The sequence below is a fragment of the Plectropomus leopardus genome, chromosome 22, assembly GCF_026936395.1.
Source record: "Plectropomus leopardus strain MGB_pleo_1.0 chromosome 22, ASM2693639v1, whole genome shotgun sequence".
Classification (NCBI taxonomy): Eukaryota; Metazoa; Chordata; class Actinopteri; order Perciformes; family Serranidae; genus Plectropomus; species Plectropomus leopardus.
The window spans coordinates 20,316,350-20,342,275 of record NC_142197.1 but is presented as its reverse complement, the minus strand read 5'-3'; the positions used below and the strand labels follow the sequence as shown (position 1 = coordinate 20,342,275).

Here is a 25,926-nt window from a genome sequence, read left to right as displayed (position 1 = left end):
GGGTGGTACTAAAGGATCTCAGTACTTCTTCCACTATTGACTCCAACTCATATCTCTTTATTGAAAATTTGCTGGGTAAATGTTCGCATACACAGTTTGTAACAGTATTTTATAAGGCCAAACCGAGATAACCACGGTGACATCACCAGCGTTATTTAGCCCAATCAGCAAATAGTTTTCTGCAATTTACAGTACATGCCTTTAAATTTTGATATTCGGTAAACGGGGCGGAGTGAGACTTCTGTCCTGTTTCCAACTCTTTGTTTAAATTTCCGGATGCCTCCTCAGGCCCCGCCTCCGTCTTTGAAACGTCAACAGCGCCAAACTTTAGTCTCCCTAACGGGGAAAATGACTACTGGTGTCGAGGAGCCGCAATGGAGAAAAGTTCATTCGGTCACGGGAGTGATACCGCGGTCCAGACACGGACACCGAGCAGCTGCAATACGGGAGCTAATTGTTGTGTTCGGTGGTGGAAACGAAGGCATAGCGGAGGACCTCCATGTTTACAACACTGGTAAGCTAATGCTAGCTGGACGCTAACTAGCGGGATAGCGGCTAATGTTTTTAGCATGCGCAGGGGTCAAAAGTAGATGCAACCAGTCCTTTGCAATTAGCTTTTGTTGTCCCCATTAAACACCGTCGACTATTTTAGCATCATTTTGGAAATTAGGCTGTGGTATTGTACAGTATCCACTAACTTGAGCTGAATAGAGCTGACTATGTAGCTTCAGTAACTAATGCCCCCGAAATGTAACGTACCTCGGTTACTCTGTTAACGCTAATTGTTTACTTACGTTAACATTAACTGGTATAACCAAATAACGAGCAATCCTATATAGTGCTAAGACTGGCTAAGACTGGCGTTATGGTTTTTCTTTGTAGCATTAAGCGGAATCGTTAAAATGTAATAATAACAAGTATGGAAAAACAAAACAGTTACGTGAAGCTTTAAATAAAGTAAATGTAACGTGACTGGTATTTGTGTTCAGGTATGAATGTGTTATCTCGCTGGACTGAGTGAGCACAGTGCATTTTGGGTGTGAAACGATTGCTTTACAACAGGGATACTCACCTTGCTTTGTTTCGGGCCACTTTGGCAAAATGAAAGGGGACCGGGGCCAGTTACAGCAGCCCTATACATGTTTCTAGGATTTTAGGATATTTCTGGGGTTTTGCGACGTTTCTAGAAGTACAGGGCGTTTTTAGGATTTTAGGATGCTTCTAGGAGTATGGGGTGTTTCTGAGATTATAGGACTTCAGGACATTTCAAGGCTTTCAGGATTTTCTCAGATTTTAGGTAGATACATTTGGAGGACTTTGGGATGTTTCTATGATTTTAGCACGTTTCTAGGTTTTTAGGACATTTCTAGGCCTTAGGGACATTTCCAGGATTTTAGGATGTTTCTAGGATTTTAGCACCTTTGAGTTAAGTTGTATTGGGGGGCAGGTTGGACCTCTGTCAGGGGGTGCGGGGGATCCTCCACTGGCACTTTTTTTTACAAACAAGCTCTGTTTTGCGGCTTTTAATGCAGTCCAGCGCCTTATGTATATTGAAACTACAAAAGCAATTTCCAGTGTGAATCACTTTGTTTTTATTGTGAATTGGAAAATGGTTGGAGAATGATTTGGCACCCTATTTGGGGCCAGACTGGGGGCCAAAGGTTGAATGTCACTGCTGTACAAAATACTGTATACATAATATGACATTGTGCAATAAAGGCCATTATAGTGTACTGGTTTAAAAATCATGTTCAGGAGGGGAAGTGGTGTTTAAGGTAATATTTGTGGTGCCACTGCAAAAAAAAAGCTTTGTGTGAGTTGTTCTTGAGCGCAGCATTCACATGAATGTTGCATCTAATGCACTGCCTATTCCCCCAGTCTCAAAGCAGTGGTTTCTGCCTGCTGTGAGAGGTGATATCCCACCGGGCTGTGCTGCCCATGGCTTCGTCTGTGAAGGCACTCGAATACTTGTCTTTGGTGGCATGGTTGAGTTCGGGAAATACACTAACAGCCTCTATGAACTTCAGGTATTGTCTTCACATTTCTTAAGTGGTGATTCTAACCCAGCAACAGTTTTGAGCAAACTTTTAGTATCTTAACTTTTGTCCTGTGTGGCTCAGGCTAGTCGCTGGCTGTGGAAGAAACTGAAGCCCAGAGCTCCCAGGAATGGCCTGCCTCCCTGCCCTCGGATAGGACACAGCCTCACTCTAGTGGGTAACAAGTGTTACCTGTTCGGAGGGCTGGCCAATGATAGTGAAGACCCCAATGGCAATGTGCCAAGGTACTGTGCAAAACCACACAAGAAACAATTATTTGCAAGGCAGACTGGTTGGTTTTGTTTAGATTCGTTTGTGACTATAAAGTGGGGGGAAGTTGTGAAAACTTCTTACGGACAATTTGTTAAGTAATCTGTGTACTCCTCAAATGTTTAAATAAGAGCAGCACCATAGCAATTCTGTTTATGAAAGATAAAAAACAGCAAAACCTAAAGTTCACAATAATATATGACAAAGAAAAGCAGCAAATCAGCTGAGGATGCTTTTTTATTTTTTTTGTAAAATGACTGAAATGAATAATCGATTATTAAATAGTTGCACATTGTTTTTCTTTCAAACGATCGTTATTTTGTAGTTTGAAGTGTGACTGTTAAATTTGTGTGAAATATAGAATGTACTTCTTGTGATTTGTTGATCATGTTGCTCCAAGTGCAAATCAGCTAACCAGCCTCAAGACTGTACAGCTTGATATATAACCTCTATCTAAAATCTAGTTACATAATGGAGTTTGACTTTTTAATATCTTAGATACATGGGTGACTTCTATGAGCTGGAGCTGCAGTCGATATCAGGGGCGAGAGGCTGGAACATCCCAGAGACAAAGGGTGGTGGTCCCTCAGCACGGGAGTCCCACACCGCGGTTGCCTACACCGGCCTCGGCTCCCCGAAGCTCTACATCTTTGGAGGGATGCAAGGATGCCGCTTAGACGACCTCTGGCAGCTTGACCTCGGTATGACGTTTTATTTTTGTGTGCGTGTGTGACAGATGAAATTTATTATTTACAAGTTTCAGAAAGCAAAATTAAAACATTCTGAATCTTTTAATTAACCACAAAACTGTGGCAGGCTTATCTGTACGTAGTGCAACTTCCTTATCGTTATCATTATCCTCTCGATCCTTTTCCTTTTTTCAGACACAATGGTTTGGACGACGCCTGAGACCAGGGGTTCCACGCCACTTCCCAGAAGCCTTCACTCTGCCAGTGTCATTGGAAACAAGTAAATGATCCATCATTATCTGTGTCACATCTCTGTTAAAACAAATGTCTGTTTTTATTGTAAATATGTTTTATTTATTTTCAGAGTCTTTATCCCACAAAAAAGGGTACAAAAGATGAATTCCCCAAACTGTTCCCTCCCTGACAGCATAACTAATCAAATAATAGAGCAAATGTCTAGTTCTTGTGTGACACCTGACCTGGCTAGTGTTTGACAAACTACAGTGTGTCTCTCTGTCTGCAGGATGTATGTTTTTGGTGGCTGGGTTCCTGTACCAGAGTCAGATGAGCACAATGCCTTAGGAACTGAATGGATCTGCAGTGACTCCTTAAGTGTACTCAACTTAGGTCTGTACATTTCTCAAAAAAGATCCCACACTCTTATCTGATTTTTCACAGAGAGAATGTCTTCATTTGGTTCCATTTTGGCTAAATGTGGGGTTAAATCTTATTTAAAATCTTTTTTTTTAACATCACCACTCTGCTTTACAGGAAACTCAAAGTTATGATGCATTTTATTTTTCTCTTACAGACACTATGAGCTGGGAGAACCTTGGCCCAGAGCAGCTGGACGATATCGAGTCTCAGCTGCAGAGCCAGGGACCCCAGAGTGACGATCCGTACGCCTGTAGGCCCAGAGCCAGAGCCGGGCACTGTGCCGCCACTGTCGGGTCCAGGCTTTACATTTGGAGCGGCCGTGACGGATACCGCAAGAGCTGGAACTATCAGGTCTGCTGCAAGGATCTCTGGTACCTGGAGACGGGTGAGAACACAGAGCGAGTGATTGGTCACTGGCGTCTTGTTGTCTTTTGAGCGCTGAAAGAACAACAAAAATCAAATACAGCTCCTCAATATCTTATGCATTCTTTTGCCAGATCGACCAGAAACCCCACAGGCAGTGTTACTCATCAAATCCACAGTCAGCATGCTTCATGTGGCCTGGCGCCCCCTGCCTGCAGCCGACTGCTACGTCCTCCAGATCCAGCCTGCGCCTCCACCGGCCAAACCAGTCGATCCAAATGGAACAGATGGACTGGATGCGAAGAGTAAAGACTCTGCAGGTATGAAGAGTGCACATATTCAGCTTTTTCTCCGTCAGGAGACAAAAGGCTCAGGACTCAAAATAGCGGAATAGTGAAGGTTGCAAACAGAGCAATTTTACTGCCTTTAAAATACATTAAGGAGAAGATAAAGAATCCGTAGCATGTTTATCAGGGTGGGGAACTTTCTAAGGACATTTCTGGCACTACAGTGACATTTTGCTTAACTCTCCTTTCTCAGCTGTCCAGACTTTTCAACCTCAAACTGGAGAAACCACTAATAAAGAAGCCAAAGCATCAGCTCAGGTAAATTCAGCTTACTCAACATGCTTAAATCTGTAAAAAAAAAAAAAAAAAAAGGATTATTACATGTGATAAAACACACTGTTTATTCTTCAGAAATACTGAATGGTATGTCGAACTTACCAGCAGACCAACCCCAAAGATGTTGATGTTGTGACCGATGTTTTTGACTGATCTTTTAATCTATTTTCGTCAAAATGAGTCGAGCTCTTCTGTGTGACAGTCCACATTTCTGATGTTATGAATCTTTAAACCTTTTCAAAGCTCATACTGTCTTTTTAGTTTATACTTTCGCTCTACATAAAACCTACATCTGCACAGGATCAAATATAAATTACTTATCATTCTGCTTACCTGCAGTGCTTGAATAAGAAAAAGATTATTTTTTCAATATGTTAAAAAAATATCTTGAAAAGTTATTTGACTTAAACACATTGATGTCTTTTTTTTTTTAGACACCACCTCTTAAAATATTTTAGTTGCACACAGTTTAGGCAATTAGGAGATATTCCTTTATCTAGAATTTAAAAAACAGCCACAACAGTAAACAGCCCCTCCAGGATGTTGCGGCAATTAACGCATATTCACCCACCCTACCAGTACCCTTACAGTGATACCGATACATTTAGAATACTACATGATACTTTCATTTTCTACTACATTTGTTATCCATTGTGTGAACAGAACATTCACATGAGGGGTATCAAACGTTTTGGTGGCATCTTGGCACGTTTAACCGTCAAACACAACAAGCTTGACTTCACCACACCGCAGACTCACAGCTGCTGAGAAAGTCGGCCAATCACACGTTGCATTAAATCAAAGAATACTTGCTTAATTTGCCGCGAGCAAAACCATACAAAGAGTTGTTTTTTCTAAATCTGTACACAAAAAGGATCAAATGCAGTTATTGTTTAACTGGAGAAGTTTTATACACTAGGCACTAGGTTATGTACTGATTTATTAAGCACATTTTCCAGGTCTGGAAAAATATTGGAACCACTGAAAGTGATTGAAAGTTTTGGAACAATAATGGAAATGTGTTCTGTGTAGTAAATTAAATAACATTTATGTAAAATAAAAATGAATTTACTATCTGTAGCTGTGGATGCAATCTAGCTTTAATATGTGAAGATTCAGGTTTCGGAAGGCATGTTTTCTTTAAAAAATTAAATAAATAGGCTTTTTTTTCCTTTAAGAACTTTCTTGTTTTTTTTCTTCAAATGTTTTCCGACAGTCCTTGAACAAATCATTGGGAACGCAGAAATTCTGTTTGAATAGAGTTTGAATCTTATACTGTATGTCTGAAAAATGCTGGGCAAGTGGGGCAAGGGAAAAAAATGTTATGGGTCCTTGAAAAGTCATGGAAAAGTTGAAAATTTTCTGTGCGGTTTCATTCTCACAGGAACAGTTGACTTTGATGCCAAAATGTCTAGGAGCTGCAACATGTATTGCGTTTTTTTTTTTTGAGAAAAGCTGCCTTGAATTAAGGCATTTTAGACCACAATGATCCCCAAAAAGCTTACTAAGTCCCAGAGGGTCTAATAAAAGAACTTTCATGTGCCAGTTAGCACAATTAAAAATTCACTACAGTATGGCGTGGAGAGAAAATCTTGGGTTCTTTATTAAAAACAGGGTGCCCAGACCTATTTATGCGATGCTTCATATTTAGAAGAAATAAGTCTTGTATTAAATTTCAGGCCTCAACACAGCAGGAAACTGCAGCAAAATCACCCAAAAGCTCTGCAGAGATCAAAGCACACGGAGGGAGGAGTGTTGGGAGAGAGGCAGAGAAGGACTGCGGTAAGTCTCGCTGTCATGTGTTTAAATGCTGCATGATATTTGTGCTTCCAGAACTAGACTGTTGGTACAATTAACAGTCAATTAATTGATTAATTATTATATAATTAATATGCACTTTTTTCCTCAACGAAAGTTCACAGCAACATACTTTGACAGCATTGCGTGCCCTATTGATTGGTCAATTAAATTTCACATGGTCGACTGGTTAATTGATTGTCAATTGATTTTTTATCATCCTTGGTTTTAAGCAAAAGAGTTGCATTGATAAATGTTATAGCCTTTGTTCTATTTCCCAAACAGTGTAAGGGAACCAACACACAGCGAGCTCCCACTGTTCGGTCTGAACTGCCCTCAGCAAATCAGATTTGTCTTCTCTGTCCAGCGTTAGTGTTTCTGCAGTTCCTCAGCTTTGATCCACTGACCTTTCACATTTTCTATCTGTGGCTGTAGGTGCTGGAGAGGAGACACCAGAAACAGAGGTCAGCAGCTCAGATCAGCACCAGCCAGGTAATAATGGGGCTCAAGCCGAAATGTCAGTGATGAAGCAGACTGCAGCACGATGTGAAGTGAAATTCACTGCGGGCTCTCCTTTGCTTTTACAGAGAAACAACCTGTTTCAGCTGACAAGACAACAGATTTCTACGCCCAGGAACATCAGGTCAGATACACCTCTGAAGAGACGTTAGTAGCTCTCACTTGGCTTAGTGTCAGCTAAAACTATAAACTCTCACCTCCAGGTCCAGCAGAGTCCAGATGAAGCCACATGGTTTGATGTTGGTGTGTTCAAAACACTGTACTCTGAGGTCGGCCACTACTTTCTACCTGCTGACAGTGATCAGGCAACTGCAGCCATCAGCAGCCGGCCGCCAAACACTAAAGAGGTAATAAAAAAACCAAAACACACTCAACTTGTGCACAGTTTTATTAGAGCATACAACCACGCAGCAGTAATTGTAGTTTCTACTTTGACATCAGTTTATGATAATCTCGTGGTTGTGTATGGTCATCTGCTGCAGGCACGCTACTGCAAATATGTATGTTACATAGCATACACTGCTAAATGTAGCTACATGCTAACATCAGAAAAACATATCAGCTTTGTTGCTGATGTCAATTTCTCACCGTTTTTTTATCCTGTTGGAATATGTCATGTCGTGGTTAGATGCTTGTATTGGTGATGCATCACGCAGGATTCTCACGGTCATGGAAAACCTGCAGGTGCCATGGAATTTTACAGTCCGTTTTCCAGGCTTGGGAAAGTCATGGAATTAGTAAAATCCTTTAAAGTTTTGGAAGAGTCTTGGAATATTGTTGTGTGTAAAAATAAAAATTGGATTACTTTCCACATAATGTAACATTGAGTTTATTTTCTGTAGCTGTTGAGGTAACGTTGCTCTAATATGCACAGATGTGCAGCATTTTTTTTCCCATCTTCTCCCCATGTTCCATCTCATCATCCATGTATGCTAGCTAGCTGAAATTATGTCTGAGTAGAGGTTGAAGCTGAATCTGTTTAAATAGGAGAAAAATAATGCTGTGACATGTGATTTAATATGTAGGAACATGAATCTCAAAGTTTCCATGTCTATGCTTTGCCCCACTACTATTTTTGAATTGCATCGTTGATGTATTTGAATTTAATGAATGGTCGTGGATTTTTTAATATGGGTCCTTGAAGAGTCAAGTTTTGAAATGTCCATTAAAATGTGTTGGAACCCTGTTAAAGGTAGAAAGTGCTGCTATTCTCCGTTACAGTCATTCCATGGGTGCAGTGAGAGGTTAAGATACAGAAGACCTGGAAGCAGAGCAGAGAGGGCGTATTTTTTCCCCTTAACATTAAAATATGTAAACATGGTCTAGTAGAAACCTCAAATACAAATATGAAATTAAAATGAGCATGAAAGGTCCCCCTTAACCCTTTGAGACCCGGATCAACATCAGTTTTCTTGTGCTGCCTTAAGATGCCTTTCACAAGTTATTTAACTGTTGACACCTGAGCAAACTGGTTTGATTTCTTTTGAAAACACGAAGAAAAAGTCAATGAGCAACTTTGCAAGAAATGTCCCACAAATTGCAACATATTAGTAAACGGTGACAAGAAAATTACAAGATAACTAGTTTCAAAAAGAGGGAAATTCTGATATTCTTTGGAAAAATGTCCAGAAAACTATAAGTGTAATAATTATAACAACATATTTAAAATTATGTAACAGAAACAGTGTCTTAAAAACCCCCCAACTAATTTCCTGCTAATTTTTGGGTCATGTCTTCATAAGTTGCTTCTTAGTTATGCTTTTGAAGGAAGTCAAACCAGTTTACTTTTTTAAAGGGTTAATACATAGCGGGTATTGACTGCAATTCCACGAAAATCCCTATTTTCTCACCAACACATCCTCTGTTAATCCTTTGCGTTCCCATCAGCCCTTCCTCCAGAGGAAGCTTCCAGGACCTCAGGACTACCACAGCAGAGAGAAGAAGGAGCTGGCTCCTGGTCAGACCTACAGGTTCAGAGTTGCGGGCATCAACTGCTTTGGCCAGGGAGACTTCAGCCCAGTCAGCGAGTTCAAGACCTGCCAGCCTGGTTTCCCTGGAGCTCCCTCTGCTGTCAAGATTACCAAGGTAACATAAAGCATATCAGCCTGAAAACTCCTTTATTGTTCACATCTCCCTAATACTCTTTTTTTTCTGCACAGGCCAACGATTCTGTCCACATCACGTGGGAGGCTCCCTCCTCTCCATCAGGCCGGATCCTTGAGTATTCCATGTACATGGCGGTGAGGAAGAGCCGCTCCACCAGCTCGGAGCGTCCAGGTCAGATGGCCTTCATCAGGATCTACCGCGGCACCAAGACGTCCTGCACAGTCAGCTCCACCCACCTGGAAAACGCTCAGATCGACTGCTCCGCCTCCAACAGGCCAGCTGTCGTCTTCCGCATAGCCGCAAAGAATGAGCAGGGCTACGGCCCAGCGACGCAGATCCGCTGGATTCAAGGTGGAGGACCTTGAGGGTTTTTTGTTTGTTTAGGTTTTTCTTTTATTTTTGCAGTTTTTGCTCATTTACACAATATTTTTTTGTGGTCAGATGCCAACTTGATTCAGCCTCCTGTGTCTGTCTTTGTAGATCCAAGTAAATTGCGAGGGTCTGCATCTAAAGCCGACAGCAGTGCTGAGGCTGACCAGGATGCTGCTGACAGGTAACCATAGCGACCTCTGTGTTTTCTGCACCGTTTCCACAGTCACGGTAAACCTAGAAAAGTCCTGGAATTTCACAATCATGTTTTCCAGGCCTGGAACTTATTCCTTAAGTAAAAATCATTGACAGTTTTGAAAAAGTCATTAATTTATTAACACTTTAAAAATGAGCAAATTTGATTGATTCCTTTCACAAATATGAAGAAGGATTTGAGCAACTTTTTAGAACATACTCCCCAGTTTGCAAGAAATTATTAAAAAGGGCAAGAAAATTACCTGTTACAAAAATAGTCACAAAAACAAGGAATGTAAAAAAACAGAAACAAACAAGGAAATGACCTGAAAAAAGTGCTCAAAAAATAACAATTCAGAACTATGATAATAGTAAATATATATGGCTTTCTCTACATTTTGTCGTAGCCTTTAAAAATAATTTTCTAAAACTACTAATCTATTTAATTTGCTGGACATTTCTTGCCAAGTTGCTCATTGCCATTTTCCCTTGTTTTCAAAAGCAATCAAACCAATTTGCTCAGCGCTCAAAATACCTGTGAAATGTGTCTTAAAGCAGCACAAGAAATTATGTTTGAATAAAGTTTGAGTCTGACATGTTTAAAAAAAATGCCGGGGACACACATAAAAAGAAAATAATGTTGTGAGTCCTTGAAAAGACATGGAAAAAGTTTTTTAATTATGTCCGTGAATATGTGTGGCAACCTCGTTTCTTTTTATTCTCACTTTTTAAAGAAAAAGTGAATTAAGTCATCTCTTGCTTTTATTTCCTTGCAGCTCCAGCTGAAAATGATGGGACCAATGATGCTGTGTTTTGGAAAAGACTGAAAAGGAATATGTGCTCTCAGGAAGTTGTCAATGTATGCCACTCAGATGTTGTATATTTCCCCAATAGTTTTGTTAATTTATTTTTTTTATGTATTTAATTATTCCCTTGTAAATAGATTTTCATAGAAAGTTTGACCACTTGGCTATTTTAGTTAAGAAAATGTTTTGTAAAAATATGTAATACTAAGTAGACCAAACTACCAGTATGATTTAAAACTCTTCAGCGGTTGAAGGTGCCTTAGAGCGAACACAGCAGCTACTCATGCTGCATTACTCAGAATGTTGCTGTTGTGAGTGAAACGCAGGTGTAAGATGTTTTCAGGGCCAGTCATCAGAAAGGAAATCCTTTTTTTTTTTAGCATGATAAACCACTTTTACAATCTATTAACAGTGAGATTACATAACGGAATGATATTGTTGCTTTTAACTTAATCGTTTGCTACGATTCAGGTTTGGTATAACAGGTTTAAAATGTTTTGTCACTGTATACAATTGTCACTAAAAATATTTCCACTATCCGTTAAATTTGTACATTATGTGTTGATATGATTTTGTTGTATTTTTCCTTTATTATCATTGCCACGATAATGCTCAAATTGTTTTCTAGTAAGAAGTTTTTTAAAAATTCTCTCCTAAATCAAAAAACTGGCGTTGACTGCGACCAAAGAGCAGAGCACTGCTAATGTTTCCGATATGAATTAAAGGTATCAAAAATATTACAGATATTACAGAAAGAGATATGCGTGTTGACTTTGTGGTTTGACCAGCGCACCATTTAGTGGACTAGAAGACAGTATTATTATTATCTTTCCTATCCTCATCCATCATGTCTGGACACTAAATTGCCTCAAAAAGGCACAAAATAACAAGAAGACTTTAACTTAAAAGACACAAAATGACCCCCAAAAAAGCCACTGAATTGTGTCAAAGAAATTTTGCTAAATTACTGGAGGATGGGGGCCAGTTGCAGCAGCCCCATACATGTTTCTAGGATTTTAGGAAATGTCTAGGATATGAGCAAATTTATAGAATTTTAGGACATTTCTAAGATTTTAGCACAATTCTCGGGCTTGAGGATGGTTTGAGGATTTTGGGACGTTTCTAGTATTTTATGACATTTCTCAGATTTTAGTAAATTTCTAGGCTATTGGCATGTTTCTAGGGTTTTTAGACATTTCAAGGATTTCAGGGCATTTCTAGGACCAAAGGACACTTCAGGATTTTTGGGACATCAGGTGTTTGGCTCGGACCTCTGTGGGGGGCTGCAGGGGATCCTCCTCGGTCACTATTTTTGATACACAAGCTCTGTTTTGATACTGTTTCATGCACCTTATGTATACTAAATGTACAAAAACAATTTCCAGTGTGAATCAAATTAGTTTTTACTGTGAATTAGAAAACGGTTGAGGAGCCACCTGGCACCCAATCTGTGCCCAGATTTGGCCAACGGCTGTGAATTGGATATGTCACTGGTGTAGATGTAATTACTATTGAAAAAAGTTAAAACTGTGTGGTGGCATAAATATGTACACAGCAAAATATCTAGAGTAGGTTGTTAAGTGTTGCTTGAAATAACCTCATAATAAGGTTTCATGAAAGTTGTCTTTTTTTCAACCACAGGAATGCACGTCGGGAAAAAAGTCCCATGATCCCACAGTTTGTAGTTTGCAAATTAGCTAGCTAGCGCGTGCTAGCAAAGCAAAAGGAAAGCAGGAAACAGTTCGATAAAAGGTAAGTATCTTTCGGTGCCAAGTGCGTTAGACTGTTGAGTAAACGATAGTGATGTTTCATAATAAAGTAGCTGCAATTTGTAGTTTCATAGTAACCCAAATATGCTTTAGCTGCGTGTTCAAGCCACAGTTCCGCGTACATGCTAGCTAGTTAGCTTACAAGTAGCTGTTTTGCTTGCAGTAGTACGTCGCTCGAAATGTAGTTTGAATTATAGTTGTCAGTCGTTTGCATATTCGCATAGAATACCTGTCTAAATAACATTATTGACTGCTTGCACATGTTAAAGCACAAAGCCTTCACTTTGAGAATAAATTTCTTAGGGCAAATAGTGTCCGATAACGGACGCACTAAAGTAGCTAGCTGGCTAGTTAGCTTACTGTATCGCGGGACAAAGAGCGCGATATTTAAAAACAACTCAGTGCTTTTTGATAGATCTGAGACGCAAGTTTGCAGTTTTAAGCCCTGAAATATATCAAGCCCACTGCTAGGTTAACGCATTTTACATTTTAATGACAACTGATGACCCAGAGGCTAACCGTTGTCTCTGGTTTAACACGAGTTGACGTTATAGGTTGTTGTTTCAGGAAATAGACTATCAACAAACCACAGCCAGTGCACACAGATAATGTAAGTCTGGTTTTGTTTTGTGACTCGCTACTTCGCTATATATATTTATTGTTTTTAGTTTGCATGTGAAACTACAATTCATGCGGTGATGATATTTTTTAAAGTTAACTGTTGTATGAATTTATTCTGGCAGAGTGACATTGGTTAGAAATTTGCCTCACAGATAGACAGGATGCTTTATGTTAAGAGGCTAAAGTGGTTTGCAATCATAGACGGCAGACCCAGCAGCCCGGGAGAGGAGCTAACTAATCACTTGAGATTGATTCAGATCCTCGCCTTGACTGCTAAGAGGTTGTGAACTTAACAAGCAGCTTGGGGACTCTTCTTAAAGCCACCATGGTAACTAACAGACAACAAAGCCAGGACTATTTTTGCCCTCCAAGTGCACCTTAACGCACTCACAGAAAGAGCAGTCAGGTTTTGTCACTGTTGAAGAACAGAAGGCGTGCTGACAGCCTCAGCTGACAGATACAGCAAATTTTCTGCTTTGTTCAGCCAGCCTTTCTTTATATCCTCCCGTCTGTGGTTCTTTTCTGCAGAGGTGAGATGACCTCCTCCGCCCTTGGCCATTCGGTACCTCTCCTCCCGAACCTGGAGCCTGGGATGGGGAAGTCTGCAGCCATTCTGGGACTGACTGCTGGGTTGGAGGGAGCAGAGATGGAGCTGCAGAAGATGCTAATCGATGAGAGGATGAAGTGCGAAAACCACAAGACCAACTATCAGACATTAAAAGCTGAACACACCAGGTAAATCCAATTTAATATATAAAAAGATTAACATTCTGTGGCAACCCCTGCATTTTGTTTTCTATTTTATGTGAATTATGAGGTAACACACTGAATCATTGACATATAAATATTATGTGGTTGCATTAGTAGATGGGGTTCCCACAGTCAGGAAAAGTCATGGAATTTAGCAGTCATGTTTTCAAGGCCTGTAAAAGTCATGGAATAAGTAAGAATAATTGAATGGATGAATATTTTTATTTTGGTTACATGCATTATGACAAAGATTGTCTCACAATTTTTCAGTCAATAACCAAAAAAGGAATAGCCTGAAGCCCAAGGCTTATTGTGCCTATCCTATATCAACCAACAGATAACACAGAATAACAGCAGTACCAGAGACAAACATAGTACTCTAAGCTGTAAGCCTCAATTATTCCTCAGTTATTTTACACTATAACAATTTCACACTGTAATTTGTAATCCTTTTACATTTCAAGGCTTTTTAAAAACTCAACATAGAGCAACACAAATTCAACCCAAAAATATCCTTATTTTTAAGGAAGGCAAAAAACAAATGAGAAAATCACCTGGAAAAAGGGCATCATAATATAGCCTTAAATATCCTGATATATATAATTATGATAATTATAAACATAGTTTTCTTATCACTTTTCCCTAGTTTTTGAAAATAAATGTTCTAAATCTACCAATTTCTTGCAAGTTGCCATACATTTCTTGCCAGGTCACTCATTATTATTTTCCCAAATGGCAATGTATTCAAAAGAAATCAAACCAGTTTGCTCAGCGCTCAAAATACCAGTGAAAGGTGTCTGACAGAAAAAATCAGTCATTTAAGATTTCAAAGGGTTCAAAGGATTTAAAAATCTAGAAAGTTTCTGAAAAATCATGTAGCTATGTGTAATGAAATTGTTAAAGTAATCTTGCGAGGATAACCTTCAACTTAATGTAACATAATGGAAAATTTGTTTTATGAAGCTGTCGATGTAATGTAGCTGTAGTGTGCGCTGACGTGACATTTTGTTTACCATCACGTCCATTTGTTCACTTCCTTCCCACATCCCATCTCCCCCTTCATGGATGTAATCTTTGAATCTGATGATTTGATGTTTAAGAAAATTATCATGGGCCCTTGAAAAGTCATGGAAAAGTTTGAAAATGTATCCATGTAAATGTGCTGGAACCCTTAGTAGAGAAAACAGCGAAAAGAAACAATACCTATACGATCACACATCGACAACACATTTTTCATAGGGCAGAGTATGACATTTTAAAAGAGCTGAATTATGGATTTAATTAAACGTTTTAAAAATTATTTTATTATTATTATTGTTTTTTTACCATGCACAAAAATGCAGTTTCCTGTGTGGTTTGTGTATTTGTTGGTGCTGCATTGTGCTCACTCTTGCAGCTTGCAGGAAGAGTTCACCCGAGCGCAGGGTGAACTGAGGCGCCTGTTGAGCGACAGACAGGCTGAGAAGGAGAAAATGCAGCTGCTGCTGGCTGAGCTCCGAGGAGAACTACTGGACAAAACCAGGGAGGCGGAAGAGCTAAAACTGCAGGTAAATTTAGCCTGAAAAGGAGAAAATCTCACACAATGAAGGTTGGAGAATGATGAATTATTCTGCTGTCTGATTGACCAAAATAAGTCACTTTTTTTGGTGTGGCTGAGATTTTAGTTTATAGTTTTTAAAATTTCCCCTGTGTAATTGTAATTGCTGGATATAAATGTGTGTGTGTGTGTGTGCGTGTGTTTGTTGACCAGGTGATGACTCCTCAGCGGCTGGAGTTGCTGAGAGCTCAGGTGCAGCAGGAGATGGAGGGTCCAGTCAGAGAGAGGTTCAGTAAACTGGAGGAGGTCAGTCAGTCTGTTTCTCTATCACAGGCTCCGCATGCTGTCTTTGTAGAGAAAGGTCACTGGTGGCAGTAATGCAGCAACTATCCTTTTACTTCTATTTTATGTCTGGTTTTAAGATAGCTTGACATGAATGTTTTTTCTTCCCAACAAAGATGTTCTATATTAAAAGAAATGGTTGTACAAATTACTTTTTTAGGGATTAATTTCCTGAAGAAAATTCAAAGACTCTGTTGAAGTCAGTATGATTGACAGGAAGCCATGTAATATAATGTAGCACTGATTTAAAACAATGAAATAATACTAACACAGAATGTTCCTACGTGTTAACTGTTACTGTTTATGTGGCTATAGAGCGCCCCGGGATGACGTTTTTCTGTAGGCCATTCTGGAAGCTAATGTCGCCCTGGTTCCCTCTTTAAAAAACCCATTGGATTTTTCAATTGGATTTTGGATCACTGCTGTGGTAAACATACGTTTATGACACTTAATCGTTTCGTTGAGCACGACAGTCTTTACAAATGAACGCTACTTTCAGGATTTTTGAGGCCTAAATGTAGTCGCTACAAGTAAAAAGCTAATGCTAGGCTAAAACAAGCTACACTACCATGGTGTCGCCACCACTGTGAGGCGGTAAAGCTGTGTTCTGCGCAGCTCGATCTGATGATGTTCTGTAGTCTTTATTCACTTGTTAGCAACTGCCTTTTTTAAGACACTCAAAAGCTTCAAAGTTTGTGAGTGGGGTATTTACTGATGTATTTTATTTTGTAGAACAAAATGTGAAAGTCTTCAGCTTGTGGTAACCACAGACCATATTTCAGGTTAAAACCGAAAACCCATTCAAAGAACTCATGGACTTTGTGACGAGGGAACTGAAGATGCTGAAATGCTAACGGACTTCCAGGTTTTAGGGCTCTTTACTGGGTTTCTCTATGGGATTCATTGTTTAAAATGTACTAAAATAAACAGCTACAAATAGCTTCGAGTGAACATGGAGAACACCGTTTCTAGGATTCAGTGGCATGTAGCGGTGAGGATTGCAGATTGCAAACAGCTGATAACTTCTCCAGTGTGCCAAGTGGGAACTCATGATCGGGATTCTTTCAGTGTTCATGTTTACGAGGTTTTTACTGGGGGTCAAATTATCCACAGAGGTGTCTTCTTCTCCAAAACAAACAGAACGGGTGATTTAAACGGGTAAACACACAGCTATACAGGTTTATGTATATTTTTTGTATACTTATTTTTATTGTTATTTTTATTATTCTGAAACATGCATTTTTTTGTGCGTCCCAACCCTCATGTAATGACTCGTTTCATAATTAGGATTTGATCCATTTGGTCCGATAACATTTGGAAGAGCTAGAAGAGTCATGCAATTATATAATTTTTTTTCCATACAAGGTAGCAGAGCGCTTAACTGGAAGCATCAGGGTTATTTTACATGTGATAGTTAAACCATTTGGCTTCATTTCCACTGGGCAACTCTGTTGGGAATGAATAAAGCCCCGCATTTAGTGCTGTATCCAGTTCTCTTCGTACATTCATAGAGGTGACCTGCTCTCTGTGTAGATACAAACAGCTGATTCTGCAGTAACAAAACACAAATGTTATTTTTAGGTGATCATACACAAAAAACATATTTATTATATTATATTCCATTTCTTCCAATATATCCCCCTAAATGCCACATACTGGACTTAATATACACTGTAAACTGGCATCAGCAGCTGTGACTGTAAAGTCCATAGCAACAGTCGAGAGATTAACATTGATGGCCTTGTTGAAAATCATTTGAAAGTGCTTTCAAGCTAATTTCCATTTTGTCTGCTTGATTGCTCCCTCTTTTCTCCCCCCCCCCCTTCTCTCTGATTTTGGGCTAATGTGTGTACTTGTGCTTCTTTGTAGGAGACGGAGAAGTACCGGTCTGACTACAACAAGCTGCGGTATGACTTCACCTTCCTCAAGTCCCAGTTTGACCACCAGAGAGAAGAACACGCTCACATACTGGAGGAGAGGAGGATCCGCTATGAAGCAGAGGTAGCTTTGTTGTTTCCTTGCTCGGCATTTCAGTTGTTTAAGCTTTCCAGTTGACCTGTAGTTGTTATACACTGGTGTGTAATAAGCTAAAAATGGGTATTTAACTTAAATGATCCCCTTACTTCAGGAATGATATACTTGGGGATAAAATTGACATCCGGACTGAAACACATAATGAATACAAACTTTACTCCTCCTATTGATAATATTAAAACCATACTACATAATTGAGCCAAAATAATGTTTTCCCTACTTGCAAAAAATAGTATAATAAAAATTATAATTGCTCCTTAATTGCAAAACCTAATTTACATGTTACAGATAACCCTTCCTCCACACTAACTAAAACAGTACAATAAGATGATTCTGACATTTCTGTGGTCAGGGGGAAAAAACGACATTTAACCAAAGTGTTTGCAGCCGAAGAGTGTGGGGGACTATCCTCACCAAAGCTGGACTGATGTCACTATGTGTGCTCCTTAATCCAGCTGTCTAAAATGAACCAGCCCTTGAATCAGGCTCCTGCCTAGGGACAAATCCAAGAGGATTTGTTTTCTCCATTGTCTCCAGAAGCTTTTTTGACACAAAATGCCAGGCCAGTTCCATACAGAAACCCTGTATTGAAACATGGGGCCAGAGCACAATTTCACAAAAACCAACCCTTTCCTCCAGTCTGAAGCTTCTATAATGTTTAATTAAAAACTAAAGATTGATTAAAAAAAGACATTCATGTTTTGGGTGATTTGGTGGGAAAAGATAGAGTTAAATCCTTTGGGGAAATTAAAAACAATTTTAATCTTCAGGATAACCATTTTTGAACCTTCTTAGAGATTAGACATTGCCTAAGGGCCAATATTAAAACCTAAACCTAATACTCTGACTGGGGATTCAGGAATTAGTTTACTGATGCTCTTGTATTAACCCTTTTTGGTACCATGTAGTAACATACCCATTTTTTGCTGTTTACATGCATGTAACACATCCTCAGTTATGTTGCAGTACTTTAAAAAAAGAGCCAGGGCTCCAATGAAAACAGTAGCACTGTATATACTGTAACATGACTTTCGAGTGACCATGTTGAGTCCCTGTTTTGGGGCCTTCCTCGCAAGGTTCAGCCCCATTTGATCTCTCTGCAAAAATGATCTGAGAACACCTTTTTTTATGTCAGTTTAAAATCTGAAAAAATGGATTGACAAAAATAGATGAGTGAAGCTGAAATTTTAATTGTTTAATGCACTTCATTTGATTTTGAAATTAATTAACAGAAAATTGCTTAATTGCAAGTGTTGCCTTGGAACATCGTGCCATTCTGAAATCCTACCATGACGGTTTTTGGTATCGTGTATTTAGGTTTATAGCATATAAGTCATCATCATTTTCTTTTTATCTCTGCATATTAATGGTAGATAACTTTGATCATTTTTAATATTTTCCATATAGTATTGTATATTTTTGAAAATGTCTTTAAATTATGTTTATTTAATCTATTTTCTGACAAAAAAAAAAGATTACATGTTTTTTAAACCAGCTGGCATCATAATGTGTACCATAGAGACTTAAGGGTGGTGCATCTCCATGTTATAAACTAATTTGGGAAGTTCATGCACCTAATCTTGAAAGTTTGAAAAAAAGATCTGTCTGATTGCAGAAAACATCTGGGAAGAAATAATATTTCACCGACATAAGTACTCACGGGAATCACAATCGCAAATCACTCTTTTTAAAATTCTGAACAGAAGCTACGGGACTCCAAGTGAATGGTCACGGCTTAAGTTGATAAATGGCGACACATGTTGGAGTTGTGGAGAAGCAGCAGGTACTTTGGTGCATATGCTGTATGATTGTGACAAAATTAGATGTACGTGGGATGAGATTGTATGTAACTGTTTCACACATTTCAGCTTTGTGTGTACTTGGGTCAATACCGGAGCTCAAACAGCAGAGACTCTGGTGATTAGCCACAATAACAGGGTGCAGAATGACGTAAAGACGCTGGAAAACAATAAATGTCATTAGCTGTAATGAATGTGTGGAACAGCTGTTCACAGTGGCATCATATGAGAGGACCACACATAGAATATCAGGAAAAGAGGACGTTTTTATGAACGTTTGGGGACTTTTCTTGGCCGTGACTGGAAGGCTGACTTATAAAGAGGATTGGCTCCACTAATATTTTCTAACATTACTTAGCTACAATAATACATGTATTAAGAAACACTTTGCTACTTTCTGTAGATTATCTTTTTTCTAATATTAATACTGTTTTCTATGATGTATTCTGGTGATTTAAGTTTTTGTGAGTGAGTTTCTATATATATGATACAAGTGCTTTGAAGACTTGTTTATCTAGACAACAAGCGCTGTCATGTTTCCTTTGTTTGACTTAGTGTTTTAGGAAGAAACCTGTACAAAGTGTGTAAAACATGAAATGAATGATCCCTTTCCAGATCTCTCGTCTGGAGAAGGACAGGGAGGATCTGGTGGCTCAGTACCAGAGTTCAGATCTAATGCGCGATGGGAAACGAGTGGAGGCTCTGCTGAGGGAGAAAGCCCAGCTCCACCTGCGGCTGAAGGGCATGGAGGCGGAGGTGGCTGAGCTCCGCGCCCAGAGAGAAAACTCGGGCCAGCAGGCCGAGAACGTCCAACGCATCCAGATCAGACAGCTGACAGAGTCTCAGGCTGTAGTGAAGTCGCTGGAGGTGAGACGGCTGCACACAGCTATCAGCAGCAATAAATAAACGCACCTGCTGGATGTTCACGTCATCTTGTATCATGATTTTGCTATGAATGTGAAGAGAAGAATCTGTGTTTCTGGTGATTGATGGATCTGATTGGTGCGACAGGCGGAGCGGCAGTCGTTGCGTCTGCAGCTGGAGCGGATGGAGAGCGAGCTTCATCAGACACACGAGCAGAACGGCCAGCTCACCGGAAGACTGCACAAAGCTGAGAGAGAGGTCAACTCCCTCACATGCCAGGTACGCTGCTCTTTGACCTCTGACCCCGACCTCAGAGATGTTCTTGTCCACCGTAACATTATTACACAGCACTGCCTGGGACACCATGCAGCTCAGTGGAAGAGTTATGTATGGCCCCATACATGTTTCTAGGATTTGAGGATTTTGTAGCATTTAAGGGCATTTTGGGGGGATTTTGGGACGTTTCTTTGTTCTTGGGACATTTCCAGGATTTTAGGACGAATGTGGCAGTGTTTATCTTTCCACGTATTTACCTCTTGTTTTTTCAATCTTTTAAATGTTCTTGTCACATCATGTATTCGGATGTGTGTCAGTGGTCACAAATTGTCTAAAATCCACAAAGACTTGGTTGAATTTTTAATCTTTCTTTATTTTTCCCTTCCTCCACATGTGGTTTGAGATAATCTGAATTCAGATTAAATTTTTTTGGTTCTTAGATTGAAAGTCTGAAGCATTCACATAAACTGGAGGTGGCAGGCGTTAAACTTGAGTGTGCACGCTCTAAAGGGGAGCTGGAGAGGGAGCGAGACACACTGCAGGGGCAGATTGACGGTAGGAATCACACGCACACACACACACACACACACACACACACACACACACACACACACACACACACACACACACACAGAGCGCTCTCTGAATTGAAAAGTGGACTGAGCTCCTTGCTTTTATTTTTGCTTGTATTTAATATTTATTTCCTTTTTCTCTAAATCTCCCTTGATTTGGCATTTAGTTCTTGGATGGATGCTACGTTTTCATTTCTCCCTCCCACATCCATCTTCCTGTTTAGAAAAGACCAAAACGTGTTTGCAGCAACAGATTCTACGTTGTGTGCTGCACTGTGTTTCCTAGGATCATGGATTTTCAGAGTTTATTTTACAGAGCAAAAACTCATCAACTGATCCAGACTTTGACATCTCAGATTATCTGTATCATTTGTCTCAAAAGCACAGATTTCTAATACATTTGTTAGTATGATCTGATTCTCATGCTAGCTTGTGTGTCTCAGGTCTGCAGACAGACGTTGACATGCTGAAGGCTTCGATGGAGCGACACAAGGAAATTCTGATGGAGAAAGAGAGGGAGTTGGTCAGGAAGGTGCAGTGTGCCCGCGAGGAGGAGATCCGCAAAACTGCAGCCTTACATGAAGAAAAGTGAGAATCCCTGTTGTTTTATGTCAGTTACTGATATCAGAAACCTGCTGGTAACTGAGGTAACTTTTTAAAATAAAATACTGTTTTAATTAGCTAAAAATTCCACTGTATCCTGACAGGAGTACACGAGGCAGAAAACCTGTTAAAAAAACATGTTCCTCTGCCTCCTCTAAGTGTTCCTAATGGCATTTAACACAGCTGTCAATCACTTACTTGTTTATTATTACTTTTACTTAGATGTACAGTTCAGCAGTTATCTGTTTTCTCACAAAGTCAAAATTGGCTGATTTCTGATATTCAAGATTCCTTCTGGCTCTAATTTCTTGTCTTTAATCCAGCTGCATTGTATTCTTGCAGATGCCATTAGGAGCACTAGGAGGAGCAGATGAACCTGATCTTTTTTTCACATATTAACTACCTCATGTACTACTGCCAGGACATAGTGACAGTTTCAGCAAATATGACAAAAAGTTTTTTTTAATAAAGGTTACCCACTGAACCTTTTAATGCTTTATCGGTACAACATCAATAGTTTTCTTTCCATGTCACCGCTGTGCAGCTGTTTTTTTCCTTTGGTTATAGTTTTTTCAACCAGTGTATATTTAAATTTGAAAGACTTGGTGTTGTTTGGTGTGGTTAGGTTGGAGGTGGAGAACCGTCTTGCTGCTCTGGAACAGCAGAGGGCGCTGCGGGACGTTACAGACCACGGCCAGAAAGAGGAATGGGAGGAGCGTCTTCGGAGGGCCCAACAGGGAGAGGAGGCAGCCCGAAAGGAACTGCAAAACACGAGGTCAGCTTTGTACTGAACACGAAGTGTTACAAAATCTACACAGCGGACTCAAAAATCAGGTTACAGCCAGCAGAGTCACCGTGCTCGTTCTGTCTGTGGTATTCATCAGTCCTCTGTCATGTCTTGGCTAAGTGGTGAAAGTACAGCTGCCTGTGGACTTAGATCTTTTCTTAAAAAAACAAAACAAAACATAGAAGGGGAATGTGCAGAGTGTGCATGTATGTGTTGGTTGCAAATAAAGTGCTGAAACAAATATAGACAAAAGGAAACTGTCGCGCAGCGGCCATCCCTCTCTGTGGTTGGCTGTTACATTTTGGAAAAGCCCCTAGGTTTCCTTTTCAGCTTCTTTGCTCTAAATGCTTTGTAAGTCTACTGCTCAAAAGAAAAATGGCTCAAGTTAACTGGACTCTTCTGCCATTTTACACCATTATTTAGCAGCACAAGTAAGGTGTAAGCAGGGGGTTTGTTTGTGATTCCACAAAAAGGAGAAATAATAAAATCAGGGTTCCCATGGTCATGGAAAAATTGGACAAGTCATGGGATTTCACAATCACATGGGAAGGTCATGGCAGTAGTAAAAATCATTGAAAGTTTTTGAAAAGTCATTTTTTTGTGTGATATGAAATTGCTGCAGTGATCTTAGGTGGATATTTGTCGTTATGTGTCCGACAGAAGCAAACTCCAGCAGCAGAGCTCACAGCTTGAGGAGCTAGAGAGACAGAAAGCAGAGATCGCTGACCTGCAGCAGGTAATCCACTTCAGCTTCCTCAAAGTGTAGATTATTTTGCAATCAGCTCAGTCATGGGAATTTGTATGCCTGAAACGAATGTGATTTCCTTGTTTGACCCAACAGCAGACCCAGGAACTGAGCGTCCAGCTGGGGACGCTGTCTCACTCTGAAAGTGATCTGATGCAGACAAACCAGCGGCTGAGAGAGACACTGGACGGAGTCAGGGAGGATCTGAGGACGGCTCGGGCTCAGGCTGAGAGGAGCCAACACGAGGCAGAGAGGTACACCTGCTCATCTGTCCTCAAATAAACTGCTCAGCCTCCGTTTTTCTTCATTTCGAATAATAAGTAACATCAAATGACACTCTGTGTGCGTTCCTCCTCCAGGCTGGTGGAGGAGCGTCGGGTTGAGTGGTTGGAGGAGAAACACAAGCTTCAGGAGCGAGAGGCCGAGCTGCAGCAGAAATACTCTCAGGTCAAAGAGAAACTGCAGAGGGCAGCGGTGGCCCAGAAGAAGGTACTGCTGCTTTTTAACAACATGTTGTTTCATCAGTTTGTGAGAATACTTCAGTAGTTTCCAAAGATGTGTGTTTATACTACATGCTGTCTTATTTTTCTAGTGTAGGTTTAAGCACGATCTGCATCCTGTCAGTTTTATGTATGTAGAAGCTCACAAGACTCCGTGAGACAATAGTTATATCCTGCTGTCTCTGTGTGTTACAGAGGAAAACACTTACAGAGAACAAAGAGAAGAGACTGCAGGATAAGATCCAGCTGCGGGAGGCCAAGATAGAGGAGCTGGAACTTGAGGTTGCTGCAGCAAAGAAGTAAAGTGTAATTCCCTTATTTTATGAATGAAATTATATAGTTGAGTCAACCTGCTAGTGACTGGGCAAAGTTCAAACTTCTGCCCTCAGTTTAATCACCAATACAATAAGTTAAATGGACAACCTTCACATTCTGTATAACACTAGAGTCATCAGCGCTTCAGCATATTGCTGCTGCTCTGCATTGCACACACGTGGCAGTAACCAATCCTAACTCTGTCTCGACCTGTGGTTTTGCGTAGCGCCCACCCACTGGTTCCCCCTGAGGTTGATACCTTTAGCTCTGTTAGCGTAATTGGCACAGTTAGCTACATCTTTGTTTAGAAACCTACGCAGACATCGCAGAATCACAGATACGCTCTGAATGTTGCTTACTGAAGGAACCCCCCCTTACAGGCCTGCTTTAAAGCTGGCATGTCAGGTTTACCGTCAGGCTGTATAGAGATCTTATTTCAAACACCAAATTAGAACTTTTTTTTCCCTCTCTGTCCAGACGTTCTTCATTCTCAGAGGAGCAAGCTCAACTCAGCAGAAGGTTGAAGGAGCTTCAGCGACGACACAACGAATTTCGGCGCCTCTTATTGGGCAGCCAAGGTCCCTACAGTGCTGGTCCCGCCTTCCTGACCTCCTCACCCACTCCCTTCCTCCTCCTCGGATCTGAGGGACTCTTATCCAACAAACCAGTGAGCATAACTCACAGTGAACAGAAATTGCACGAGCCTGTAGACGAATGAGTATAACATGTAGATAGTTCAGTCGAGAAAACAAAGCAGCTACAGGTAAAAGTCTGTCATTGAAGAGGCACAGAGAGCAGTTTCTACACCCACAGGAAACAGACCAGAATGCAATGCAGCAGCACAGGCTGAGTTTAGAGGAGATGAAATTCTTTGATCTCTCTTCACTCACACACAAAACACACAACTGGATGCAACAAACACACCTTTCTGTGGCTTGTTGAAGGGCATTCCTAAAAGGTCATATCACTTACTGAAGCAGCAATTTACGTTTTATGTAGAGCGTCTGAAGTGACAAATGAACACATAGCTGTTTCAAACGTAAATCAAATATCACAAGCAAACTGGCAGAGGTTGACTGTTAAAGCTCCCCTCAGTCAGCCGCGCTCTATTCAAGCTGTTCTCTTCAAACACTCGACCTGAAACAGTCTGACGAAGCAGCTCAGCCTCACCAAAGTAAAACTAATGTGACCAGAGGGCGATGTTTATTTACTGCAGCGTCAACGAACACAGGAGGTGTGAAACACAACATGGTGGCATAACAAGGCTGTGTGTGTGTGTGTGTGCGTGCATGTGTGTGTGTGTGTGTGTGTGTGTGTGTGTGTGTGTGTGTGTGTGTGTGTGTGTGTGTGTGTGTGTGTGTGTGTGAGTGAGTGAGTGAGTGAGTGAATCTAGCCAATCAGGCTGTTGTAATATTTTCCCCGTATGCTGCAGGAGGAGCAGCATCAGAGGGATCTGTCTCTGCTCCATCGCAGACTGGAGGACCTGGAAAGCGCCCAGCAGCAGCAGCTGGAGGAACTGGGGTCTCTGGTGCAGAGGGACAGGGATGCCACTCCCCAGCCTGACCTCTGACCCCTTCCCATTGGACTGTTACTTGAAATAATGAGGTGCCGTTCTAACCGTCCTTTCAAACACACCAGCAGTGGGTTTTTTTAAAAACAGCATTATTTTTGGGGTATTTATAAACAAATGGAGGGATAAGAATTGATTCTGCCAGTGTTACACATATATTTGATGTTGTTATATTTCAAGAAAGCACAGCACCTTTTTTTAGAAATTGACCAGGAATCCTCAGGGTTTGATTTTGTATTAAGATGTTTGTTGTTTACACGTTTGCTCTTAAGCCACTCTGGAAAAAAACAGAGGTTGACAAAAAAGCACTACAAGCTGTGAATTGCACAATATTTTTACAGACTTTGATTACAAAACACAAAAATGATTTACAGGTAAGCTTTTTTATTTAATCTGTGGTTCAAGACCAAGA

At 40.4% G+C, this 25,926-nt stretch overlaps 2 protein-coding genes across 4 annotated transcripts; both read left to right on the top strand.

Annotated features, from left to right (window-relative positions):
• The first annotated feature begins 279 nt into the window (after positions 1–279).
• hcfc2 (host cell factor C2) lies at positions 280–11,185 on the top strand. The gene is made up of 17 exons (XM_042511356.2): positions 280–514; positions 1,879–2,027; positions 2,121–2,281; positions 2,805–3,007; positions 3,191–3,275; positions 3,519–3,622; positions 3,807–4,037; positions 4,150–4,335; positions 4,556–4,620; positions 6,318–6,420; positions 6,871–6,927; positions 7,023–7,078; positions 7,158–7,301; positions 8,842–9,039; positions 9,114–9,411; positions 9,541–9,613; positions 10,401–11,185. Exons 1-17 carry the CDS (start codon positions 349–351, stop codon positions 10,408–10,410), a joined length of 2,289 nt encoding a protein of 762 aa, XP_042367290.1. The 5' UTR covers positions 280–348; the 3' UTR covers positions 10,411–11,185.
• Positions 11,186–12,029: 844 nt separating this feature from the next.
• On the top strand, positions 12,030–25,926 carry cep83 (centrosomal protein 83). 3 transcript variants are annotated; one of them, XM_088072716.1, is made up of 16 exons: positions 12,030–12,182; positions 13,349–13,555; positions 14,967–15,117; positions 15,321–15,413; positions 17,319–17,450; positions 19,898–20,149; positions 20,294–20,425; positions 20,863–20,977; positions 21,438–21,582; positions 22,223–22,372; positions 23,045–23,120; positions 23,229–23,383; positions 23,489–23,618; positions 23,825–23,928; positions 24,422–24,611; positions 25,377–25,926. In XM_088072716.1, exons 2-16 carry the CDS (start codon positions 13,356–13,358, stop codon positions 25,512–25,514), a joined length of 2,163 nt encoding a protein of 720 aa, XP_087928842.1. In that variant the 5' UTR covers positions 12,030–12,182; positions 13,349–13,355; the 3' UTR covers positions 25,515–25,926. The 3 variants fall into 3 exon arrangements, with proteins under 3 accessions (XP_087928842.1, XP_042366926.1, XP_042366928.1); XM_042510992.2 differs by having other exon boundaries at positions 23,226–23,383; XM_042510994.2 differs by lacking the exon at positions 12,030–12,182 and adding an exon at positions 12,256–12,809 and having other exon boundaries at positions 23,226–23,383.